Source organism: Patella vulgata, chromosome 2 (assembly GCF_932274485.2).
Source record: "Patella vulgata chromosome 2, xgPatVulg1.2, whole genome shotgun sequence".
NCBI classification, from domain to species: domain Eukaryota; kingdom Metazoa; phylum Mollusca; class Gastropoda; family Patellidae; genus Patella; species Patella vulgata.
In genome coordinates, this window is record NC_065880.2 from 84284794 (window position 1) to 84296431 (window position 11638).

The 11638-nt window shown below is 38.9% G+C and overlaps 2 protein-coding genes across 3 annotated transcripts; one reads left to right on the forward strand and one right to left on the reverse strand.

Moving 5' to 3' along the window:
• Positions 1-49: 49 nt before the first annotated feature.
• Positions 50-7618, reverse strand: LOC126812119 (endonuclease III-like protein 1). Of its 2 annotated transcripts, XM_050538370.1 has the most exons (5): positions 7538-7618; positions 5581-6370; positions 4557-4727; positions 2166-2431; positions 50-287 (listed from the first exon to the last, which is right to left on the reverse strand). In XM_050538370.1, exons 2-5 carry the CDS (start codon positions 6160-6162, stop codon positions 77-79), a joined length of 1230 nt encoding a protein of 409 aa, XP_050394327.1. In that variant the 5' UTR covers positions 6163-6370; positions 7538-7618; the 3' UTR covers positions 50-76. The 2 variants fall into 2 exon arrangements, with proteins under 2 accessions (XP_050394327.1, XP_055954414.1); XM_056098439.1 differs by lacking the exon at positions 7538-7618 and having other exon boundaries at positions 5581-7435.
• Positions 7619-9699: 2081 nt separating this feature from the next.
• LOC126812114 (lysosomal protective protein-like) lies at positions 9700-11165 on the forward strand. Its single transcript, XM_050538365.1, has one exon. It carries the CDS (start codon positions 9711-9713, stop codon positions 11148-11150), a length of 1440 nt encoding a protein of 479 aa, XP_050394322.1. The 5' UTR covers positions 9700-9710; the 3' UTR covers positions 11151-11165.
• The last annotated feature ends 473 nt before the right edge of the window (positions 11166-11638 follow it).

The window sequence follows — 11638 nt, forward strand, 5'->3', positions numbered from 1 at the left end:
AGTCTTTTATTCTTTCACTTATTCCTTTTCTACTTGTTATAAACTAGTCTTTGAAGATTCTAAGCACTTTATTAATTTAGGTCTGGTTACTAGGTTCCTTTTTAATAGTTCCGTCAGGAGATTCTTCTTTCTTGATTTTCACATTTTTAGTTGATTTTTTGGGAGATTTTTTAAAAGCGTTCGGACAAATGAACTGATTCAAACACTCGGCACATCTTGGAGTAACTGGTAAACAGATCATCTGACCAAATCCAACCAACAAATGATTCACTTCCTGCCAATTCTCCCTGTAATAGATAAATAACACAATCTCATTAAAACACAGATCCTATTTCATTTCGTTTTTTATAGTTCAAAATTTCGTTTTACTTGTCTTTACTACATTAGGATCTGGAAGAGTTGTTATATTATCAGCATTTTGGTTGAAGTGAGGGATAAGCCAATGAAACAGTCTGTTACAGCGACATGCCATGCACGGAACTGTGGGTAAACCACTAGAAACGCCAACGCTGATTGATTAATCAATGTCTGATGTCATAGGATCAAAAGCCGCTGGTACGACCCCTGACACAACCTTACAGTACTACTTTGCAGATCTTTGTGTAGTGTAGGCCATCGAAAGTATAAAACGCGAAGCGAAATATAGATCTGTAAAACGTATCATTAAATAGTCTCAATTACACCAGTGGTCCAGCCCATATTGAATCTGCTTTGATTATGCCAAATATTAGTCTGAGCGAAACATGGTCTAATTTCTATGCAGTGTCAGGACAGAACGCACCTGTCACACACTTTCTCAGACACACATCATCACATATAATATAATATATACATTGTGTGGACATAGTCAGTGACAGGTATCTTATGTCCACCCTTGTTACGTTGTGTGATAATTTGTACCGGACAAAGTCTGCGACAGGTGCCTTATTTTCAGACTCACAGAGAAATGAAATGAAATGTGGTTTAACTTCCTACTGTTCTGACTGGGCTAATGTAGATGGGTCCACACTATACATTGTGCTATTAGAGAAATTTTGCCCGGACAGCAGGACTACGACCATAGGAGGTCATGCAGAGATTATTTCATACAATTAGTCTGATTAATTGAGGGTAAAAATGACCTTCACTTTTTATTTTAAATAATGCAGAATTCAAGATTAACTGGTGGATTGAGACATTTCATTTCAGCAATTCATTAACTTTATAAGCAGACTGAGAGGCAGTTAAAATATGCAAAATTGATGCTAAAGACTAGGTCATGTCGGGATTAACATACAGTTCAATTTTTTTTCAATATATCTCTAGCATGTAGGGTTCTTTAGCAGTACAATGTAGTTGAAAACCGGAGGGCCTGGAGAAAAGCAACAAAGAGAGAGAGAGAAATGGGTTTTAACATCCACTTGACACAGACTAGGTCATTTCGGGACTAACATATGGTTTAATTTTATTTCAACAATTCGCTTGCGCGTAGGTGTCTTTAGCAATGGGAGGAAACCGGAGGAGACTGAGAAAACCCACGAGGTTGAACAGGCAACCTTATTCCTTGTCACGTACAACCAGGGAATTGAAACCCCGCCAGTTGACTCAATGACAGACCGTATGATACAGCGCACGCGTGCTAACCATTCGGTCATCCAACCCCCTGTCACGGTCGTGTGCTTTATCCTTTATCATCAGATGGTGGGATGGGATGGGCATTCAAACTAATTCAAAGTGCGAGATAGTGATACTGACATATGTGATATCACAATTAATGCTTTGCATCAATGAAATTGAATCACAATGTCATTGTATTAATCATAATAAAAATTGACGTCAAACGGGGTGTTGGATTTCTCTCTTTAAAAAGTATTCCTCCAAAATTTTCAAGGCCCAAAGATACATTGTCCCAGTTACCAGGCAAACCCCTTCCTGCAAAAATTCCTAGATAGGCCCCTGGTGGCGGTTTGCCCACTCAAATTCCAATTGTAAATGATGCAAATGTGTTTGCAGTGGACTTCTTTACAGATAATTGGAATTTGATATAAAAGTAGTGCTGCTGCCGCCCGGGCAAAATTTCCCTCATAGCACACTGCATGGCATATGTCTTCATTAGCCCAGTTTAGGAGTAGAACAGAAGGACATTAAACCCCATTTCATTTCATTTTTTGATAGTACTAATTTACCTTGGTAACCAATCTTCTAAGGCCTTTCTAGTATCTTCTGGTTGATTGGTCGGTTTTCGAACCCACTGAATACGATTGGATATCCTATGAACGTGCGTATCTACACCAATACCAGTTAAGGTATTCCATGCACAGTTCATCACCAAATGTGCCATTTTTGGTCCAACACCAGGTAATTCACACAGAAGCTTCACAGAATCAGGAATATCACCTTTGTATTTCTCTTTTAAAATCTCAGAAGTCTTTTTGATAAAAACAATCTTTTTCTGAAAATGTAAAAATATATCATGAATAACATAGGTAAGCTGAAATGAAATGAAATGGGGTTTAACATCCTGCTGGGCAAATGAAGACATGCATACATACACCATACAGTGTGCTATGGGGGGAAATTTTGCCCAGATAGCAGCGCTACGGCCTACTCTTATATCGAATTCCAATCGTCAAGAGTTCTTTTACGTGCACGCCAATGTGTACACGGGATCTTGGGTTTCTTTTGTCCCATCCAAACAACTAGACAGCTGTCCTTGTCAGGCCTTCCGTCCTGCATCACTGACAAAGGGGAACCAACTTTCTTGGCCAACACCGGGAGCGACCCCATGACCCCCAGATTGGTGAGGCAGCATTTTACCCACTTAGCCACCGTGGTGTGGGGATCGAAACCATGCCACTTGAATCAAAAATAGGCCTTAAAATGTGCAAAATGCAGGCATTAGACTTTTCAGCCAGCCCTAACAAACAGTTTTTCTCTGACATTCCTACTTATAGTAGTTGTGGATTTTCTTTGGGTTCACTAGTTTATTCACACTGGTAAAGACCCGAAATGAAATGAAATGAGGTTTAACGTCTACTGTTCTGCTCCTATACTAGGCTAATGAAGACAGGCATACGCCATACAGTGTGCTATGAGGGAAATTTTGCCCTGATAGCGGCGCTACAGCCGACTCTTATATCGAATTCCAATTGTCAACGGATCTTTTATGTGCATTCCAATGTATACACGGGACCTCGGTTTTTCGTATCATCTGAAGGACTAGACAGCTGTCCTTGTCAGGCCCTCCATTCTGCACCACTGACAAGGGGAAATCTACTCTTTTATCGAATTCCAATTGTCACGGGATCTTTTACGTGCACGCCAATGTGTACATGGGATGTCGGTTTTTCCTCCCATCCCAACAACTAGACAGCTGTCCTTGTCACTTGTCAGGCCCTCCGTCCTACACCACTGACAATGGGAAACCATGCCAGAAAATCTCAATGAACTTTCTTGGTCAACACCGGGAGCGAACCTGTGACCCCTAGACTGGTTACCCTACTCCTTGTCACATACATGTGTGGGGATCGAAACCATGCCACTTGAATCAAAGATAAACCTTATGGTGTGCAAACTGCATGCCTTAGACTATTCAGTTAGTCAGAACCCCCCTAAACCACAAAAATTCTGTCCCAACCTTGAAAAGTCAAAATGCGAGGGGAAAATTATTTCTGCAAAGCACATTCTATTAAACATACATTATACAAGAGCTAAATCTACCTATTGCAGGTCTTTCTTTAGGCCTGAAATGTTATATGAAATAAAACCAAGTACGAACAATCCAAACCATTAGATAAAATTCGAAGTCCTAAAAAAACGGTATAGGCAAAATAGTGTAATAAGGCAAAATAGTGTAATCAGCATATGGACTGTTCACCGTGTACAAAATACACGACAAATAGTAGACATTTATTAATATGAAAAGACCTTAATCAACTCTCGGTGCAATCTTATGTGTCAGATTTTGACTAGATTTGAATCCGAAACACTGCTCAATGCTCATTAAATCCAAACATGGATAATCAAGATTGTTTTTTATCGTACCAACTTTAGTAATGATGATTGAGGGCACTAGGCCAAAAATGTGACTGAAATTTTCAGCAAATTGACTTTACATTATCTAGTTTTTAACTATTATAGTGAGAACTGCCAGCTCTTTATCTAATCTCCCATAATGTATCTTTAAAGTAATTTGAATGAAATTTTCAATATATTCATTACACATTATGTATTTTGGAATTATTAAAGCAAGAACAGCCAAGGCCACAGTTTAACAAAGCATTCTCAGAATTAAGTCAAGTTTACTCAACTTTCAATCACTGTTTATGAGAAATATCTTTGACCCAGAAACACAAAACTTAGCACATAGTTTCTTATTGATTTATTCGATACATTCAAACCACAAAAGTTTTCTAAAGGGCTATATTTTAGGTAAAATAAGGCGAACAATTTTCAGTCAATTCTTTACTTAAGCTTGACAATGCTTTGTGAAACCGGGGCCTGCTTTTCCATTAAATATGGTATCTTTATTCTGAATTATTGTATTTTTACGCCAAAAGAATAAAATTTACATCTACCTTCCAAAATCCAACTGGGTAAATCAGTTCTCCCAGTTTTTCGTCGGATGTTTTAAGAATATTTTCTACGTTACAGCCATGTTGTCGTAGTCTAGCCATTGCTGCAGACGTCACTTGATCTCGGGTTTGACTTGATAACATTAATGAAAGCAAAACTTGGTAACGGAACTCCTGAAAAATAAAATGATACAGTGAGCCTATTCAGTATCTAATCAATGTATTTGGATAAAAACAAAAGTTAACAAGCGGTTGCCATGCAATATATATCCGCATTTTGCAAGTGATGGACAGAAAACAAGCTATAAAATAGAGATTTTTCGTACAATCAGGGGACATAATCCAGGAAGTTATGGTTTGATATGTGCGAATATCAAAAGCAATCGAAATCTGTGGGATGTTAACATATATTGTAAGTTTCATAAATATCAGATCAAAATTCTGACCTCTAGAGGGTCCACAACCTTGGCATAGAGTAAGCTGTAGCCTCGCTATCCGGGCAAAGTTTCCCTCATACTGCATGGCATATGCCCTTCTACATTAGCTCAGTCAGAGCAGGACAGTAGTACGTTAAACCCCATTTCATTTCCTATCCTATTGGAGATTTAGCTTTCACAATACCGTACTGCAGTTTGCAAAGGATTCAATCAGGGCTAAATGATGCAATGATCGAGACTTTAATATTCATACTTTTAATTTTTACCCCAATCCAAGAGCATTTATACTTATAAAAAATTAAGTGAGAGAGAGTGAGAGAAATGGGGTTTAACATCCACTCCACAAAAACTAGATCATTTTGGGACTAACATATGGTTCAATTTTATTTCAATAATTCGTTTGTGTGTAGAGATCTTTAGCAGTAGGAGGAAACCGGAGGGCCTTGTCATGTATAACAGGTGATTCGAAACCAAGCCAGTTGACTCAATGACAGACCTTATAATACAGCGCGCATACGCTAACCATTCGGCCATCCAACCCCACAAAATAATTAAGTAGCCTACTATCAATAAAAAATAAATAAATAAACCTTTGGTTCTGCCTTATGATCACTAATCACATCACAACCCATCGTATCGACTGGAGCATCACGATTTTTTCTCATTTCACGAATATTATTCAACATTTCTCTCCATTTTACTGGTTGCCATTTCAACTTCTTGCCATCTTCATTTTGATCCATCTCCTCCAATACTGTGTCTAATGCCCTGTCTTCACCCTCAACATATTCCTGTTTCAAAATAATGTCTGCTTCCACTTTCCCTTTCAAGCTTTGTTCTTGAAATACAGAGTCTTGAATATCTGTTGGTTCCAAAGGTTCTGATTTTATTTTCCTAATGTCTGAACTCTCATATTCGATTTCCATATGTTTTCTTTTTGAAGAAATATTGATATCTTTTTTAGAATCGGTGTTGGGTTGCTTCGATGTATTATTTTGTTTTTCGAACATGGCCGATTCACTTTTTGTCAAATTATTGTCTGTTTTACTTTTCAAGAGCTTTGGTGCCTTGAGAGTCACCGCTGGTTTGTAAACATTTCTCAAACATGCCCGTGTAAAATATTTCGATTGTGCCATGATTTTGTCTAGAACAGTCAGTCCCTTTCTAGTCATCAAAATACCTATGTCATATCTATAATAATTTGTGGACCTTTCAGTTTTAAATACTGTAGTTTTTAAAAGTTTTAATTCACAAATAATTGTTCTAAAATATTGTGATTTAATTAATACATCCTGTTTTATGTAATTTAATGTTCTTTATAAGACCACACCTCAAGGTATTAATGTTTCGATTTCTCACTTGTTAACTATCTGGAATACTCTGAAATAAAAACCCTTTAGAAATAGCAGGGGTCCATAGATTTACCCAAAACTACTTCAATTACCCAAAACAACCTGCATTTTATCATATTCTTTTTTTTATTTTGGGATTTTTGTAAGTATAAAGAGTAAAATCAACACAGTGTTCAAAAAAATGTTTTAGGGGATGGATTCGGGTTTGAAAAAGGGGTGGAGTTAATGTAGTTGTCAGCTGCACAAGTCCTGGGAAACGTGTGACCTAGAGTGTTTGATGATCATATCTTCGAGATCATAACCGTTGCCCTATATACCATAGCAAATTTATCTAAACCAACCCTACTTCATGGCTTTAACATTGAAGTCAATGCAGAGAGAAATACTTGTCTAACATAATCACTCAGATTCTATCTTTCATTTATTTACGGGTTTGGTTTTGTGGGGAGGGGGCAGAGTAAAGTTAAGGGAAATGAAATGGGGTTTAACATCCTTCTGCTCTAACTGGGCTAATGAAGACGAGCATACACCATACAGTATACAGTGTGCTATGCGGGAAATTTTGCCCGGGCTGCGGCACTATGACCTACTCTTATATTGAATTCAAACTGCCAAGGGATCTTTTACTTGCTCGCCAATAGATACACGGGACCTCAGCTTTTCATCGGCCGATCCGGACGATTAGACAACTGTCCTTGCCAGGCCCTCTGTCCTGCACCACTGACAGCGTCTTAACTTTTAAAAACTTAGCCACCGTGGCTACAAGGTTTAGGGAATTTAAATCATAAATTAAAAGAAAGAAGAGTAACGGACATAATAATGACACGTGTTTGTTTTGGCTACGGTAATGAAAGATGTTGAGCGTTTTGGGTAAACCCCAGGACAGGATGGTGGATATATCTTTCCCAACTAATTAATCAAAGCATCTCGCGCGGTCTAAATTTGACAGACTTTCATTAACTGAAATCTGGTGATGTAACGAACTGATTATAAGAATCAACCCCCATAATCCCTCGTCTACAACTGTCTATCTATTTATAGCCATAGGTAGGCTACAACAAAACTTTGACAGAACCGAGTGAATTAAAATGCCTTTTCATTCCCAATGTTACATAATATATTAGTAATGTACTAAATCTATTCCAAAATTCTGGTGTTGTTTTAGTCTCTGTGGAGAAACTTTGTAGTCATTCACCTTTGTCTTAGGATATAACATTATAACGTAGAAATTCTGCAAACTTAACACCCGCCATATTTCATTTTCGGTTAACTAGACATAATAATGGGTTATAATATTTCAATGTCAAAAAGACTGGGAAACTACGACTACACAACTGTGAGAATCCAGTCACGTGAGAGCTAAATTTGTTACGTTCAGCACGTGAGAGGAGTTTCCAGTCACGCGACATCAATCTAAGTCAGCGAAGAAAGGAATGTTGCGACGAAAAATCTACGGAGACTGTTATTCTTAATCCAGACGCGGATACGTGGGGAAGGGGGGAAAGGAGGCGCATCCCAACCTAATTTTTTTTTTTTTTTTTTTTTTGGGGGGGGGGGGGGGGGGGGGGTTATATGTTGACACCACAAAAGCAATTGGCGCAGTTTACAAATATTACCACTATTGAATTGTCCTACTATTTTATTTGACAATGACAGTTCGTGGTACAGGATGGAATGGAGGGCCTGGCAAGGGGCAACGTATAGTCTTTCGGATAGTATAAAAAAAAAACAGAGGTCCCTTGTACACATTGGCGTACATGTTAAAGAATAATCATAAACTTTAAGTGGCATATAGCGATCGGTAAACACATTAACATAAAAACTGTGTATCATCATAAGCTCGAGTAGGTAACTTTTCCCTCTCAGCACACTATGTATGGCGTACAATCCGCCTTTATTAGCCCAGTAGGTACAGAACGGTAGCCTACGTAGGACCTTGTAGCCTACCCCATGTCATACATTATCCCTATTCCTAATTTGTTTCACCCGCCTTCTATAGAAACATATCGTTTTGCCAATTTATTTTGGACTGTCGGAACAGTGGAATTTTATTGGTCTAGAGGGATTTAAATTTAACTTTGATTCAAAATCTCATTTGGAAGATTAAAATGTAATTATCAATCTCAAGAAACTCCCGCTCGTGTGGTCTTTTAGAAGCATAAAATGCCTTAAAAGAAGTTTAATTGTCTGGTATACACTAGCTTTGCTTGACCTGTTAGGACCCCCCCCACCCCCCCCCCCCACCCCCCGCAGGAACCCACATTGCCCCAGTTCTTAAGATTTTTTAAAAATGCCTTAACACCTTACAGGAGCGGATCCAGAGAGGGGGGGTGTAAATCAACACTTTTTATGAGAAAAGTTTCTCGGCCGTGTGCTTTATCCTTTATTGTCAGATGTGGGACAGGATGGGCACTCAAAGCGCGAGATAATGATATTATAGACATTATGTGATATCACAGTTAATGCTTTGCTTCCATGAAATTGAATCACAATGTCATTGTATTAATTCATAATAAAATTGACGTCAAACAAGGTGATGAATTTCTCTGTTTAAAAAGCTCAATGTGTATGTATATATATACGCCAAATTGACGATAGAGACTATGCGGGAGGGGGGGGGGGAGATACATTGTCTCAGGAACCTGGTAAACTCCCTCCTGCAAAAATTCCTGGATCCACCCTTGCCTTATTATGTAACACGTAAGAAGTATACACCACTGGCACGACCTTGATTGCATTCGCGAACATATGATATGAAAATAAGAGTCCCCCCATCTGGGGGTTCCACGGTGGCGAAGTGGGTAGGATCCTGGCTCACTAGCCTGGAGGTCTCGTGTTCGATCCCTGCATTAGCCGAGGAAGTTCATCGGGATTTCCCGAGGTGGTTTCCCCTTGACTGTGGTGCAGGACGGAGGGCCTGACAAGGACAGCTGTCAAGTTGTTCGGATAGGACGAAAAACCAAGGTCCCGTTAGCCCAGTATAGGAGCAGAACAGTAGGATGTTAAACCCCATATCCCATATCATTTTCTCCCCATCTGTTTTAACGTATATAACGAATTGTAGTTTTAGTCGACATGGTCGTGATGCTTTTCTCGGGAATCACAAGAAAAGGTTCCGAAAGGTTTTCGACCCCCCTATACTCCGTAAGATATACCTTTTGCACCCATCTTTTTAGACCGTGTAATCTGTGGAGTAATCAAGATAAATGTACAAGCTAGCTGATAAGTTCAATAAGACCCATGACAGTATCACGAGGTAACTTATAATATAGGGAGACACATCGAAACATTGAATCCATTTAAATCGAAACAGGAAAGTAGAAAGACCTTTTAATTTTAAAATAATTTCTTAAAGTGTTGAATTGAAAATGAACTCTTTCGTTAAATCAGCAGCCCTATTGTTGCTTGCTACAGTGGGAGTATTAGAAGCTGCCGTGGCTCAAGATGAAATTAATTATATGCCAGGTTTAGCTAAACAACCTAATTTTAAACAATATTCGGGTTATTTGAAGGCATCAGGAACAAAGAAATTACACTATTGGTTTGTGGAATCTGTTGGAAATCCTGCCAAAGACCCTCTTGTTTTATGGATGAATGGTGGTCCAGGTTGTAGTTCTGTTCTCGGATTATTGACCGAGCATGGACCATTTAGAATAAACCCTGATGGAAAGACCGTGGTTTATAACCCATACAGTTGGAATCTCTTAGCTAATATGCTGTATCTTGAAGCACCTGCTGGTGTAGGTTTCTCCTATTCGGATGATAAAAATTACACAACAAATGATGATGAAGTTGCTCAAAATAATTTCCTCGCTTTGAAAGACTTCTTTTCCAAATATCCAGAATATTCCAAAAATGAGTTTTACGTAACTGGTGAAAGTTATGGCGGTGTGTACGTACCAACACTCAGTGCTTTGGTGGTTGATGATAAAGAGATAAATTTCCAGGGAATGGCAATCGGAAATGGTTTGTCAAGTTATGATCTCAATGACAATTCGTTAATTTATTTTGCATATTATCACGGGTTATATGATGAAGTTATTTGGGACTCCCTTGTGCAGAATTGCTGTAATGGAAATGCAACCGGTCGTTGTATGTTCACAAAAGCCGTGAGTAACCAGAAATGTAAGGAAGCCGTCACCACAGCCAGTCAGATTGTCTATTCCAGTGGACTTAATGTTTACAATCTGTACGGAGAATGTGCTGGAGGAGTCCAAAAAACAAGTGTACGCTTCGACGCTCAACGAAACAAGGTCGTTTCCAATAATTTTGGCTGGTTGTTGTCCAACACCGATTACATCAAGAAGGAATTCGAACTTTTAAAAACTCTTGCACCTGGAAGTTTGTCTTTAGATCCACCTTGCATTAATGCCACCAATGTTGCTAAATATTTAAATTCTCCAGAAGGTCGACAAGCTCTTCATATACCAGAACAAGTTCAACCTTGGACAACCTGTAGTGGCGAGGTTAGCGCCAATTATGTTTCAACTTACATGGAAATGTCAGCTCAGTACAAGAAAATTCTGGCTGCCAAGAAACGAGTTTTAGTCTACAATGGTGACGTTGATATGGCTTGTAATTTTCTCGGTGATGAATGGTTCATTGAAGATCTTGATCTCGATGTCGTTGCTGAAAGAATGGAATGGTTCTATATGGCCGCCGACGGAACAAAACAAGTCGCAGGATTTGTCAAACAATTTGAAGATTTGGATTTAGTGACTGTTCGAGGTTCAGGTCACATGGTACCCACAGATAGACCAATAGCAGCTCTTAGAATGTTTTCAAATTATCTAACAATTAGACAATAATTATTAACTTAAAGATAAACAGTAAATATAATATTAATATTAATACTAATTAATTAATGTAGATCATCAATGACTGAACGATCCCTAATGTTGTGTGTTTTTTTAAGGAGCCACGGTGGCTCAGTGAGTTAGGTGCTGACTGCTGGTTCTCTTGTCACTAGGAGATCCTGGTTTCGATCCCAATTTTGCCACGAAAGTTCTTTGGAATTGTCCAGTGTGGTACCGTCAGTGGAGCAGGACGCGGGACCCGGTAAGAAACAACATCTAGTCATTCGGGTAGGACGATAAACAGGTGCCATATACACCTTGGCATTCAAGAACCACTGACAGTTGAAATTCGACGAAGATTCACAGCACAGAACCTGTCCGGACAAAGCACACCGCATGGTGTATACCCGTCTTCATTAGCCCAGTCGGTGCAGAGAAGTAAAGTAGGACTTTTAGAACCATTTCATTCTATCCTTTATAGCACACTGAATGGAGTAAGC

Coding starts and splice junctions, on each gene's coding strand:
- LOC126812119 (XM_050538370.1), bottom strand. CDS start 6,162: ATGACTAGAAAGGGACTGACTGTTCTAGACAAAATCATGGCACAATCG. Junction 2,432..4,556: donor ACCCAGTTGGATTTTGGAAG/GTAGATGTAAAT, acceptor TTACATTTTCAG/AAAAAGATTGTTTTTATCAA. Junction 288..2,165: donor TTAGAAGATTGGTTACCAAG/GTAAATTAGTAC, acceptor TATCTATTACAG/GGAGAATTGGCAGGAAGTGA.
- LOC126812114 (XM_050538365.1), top strand. CDS start 9,711: ATGAACTCTTTCGTTAAATCAGCAGCCCTATTGTTGCTTGCTACAGTG.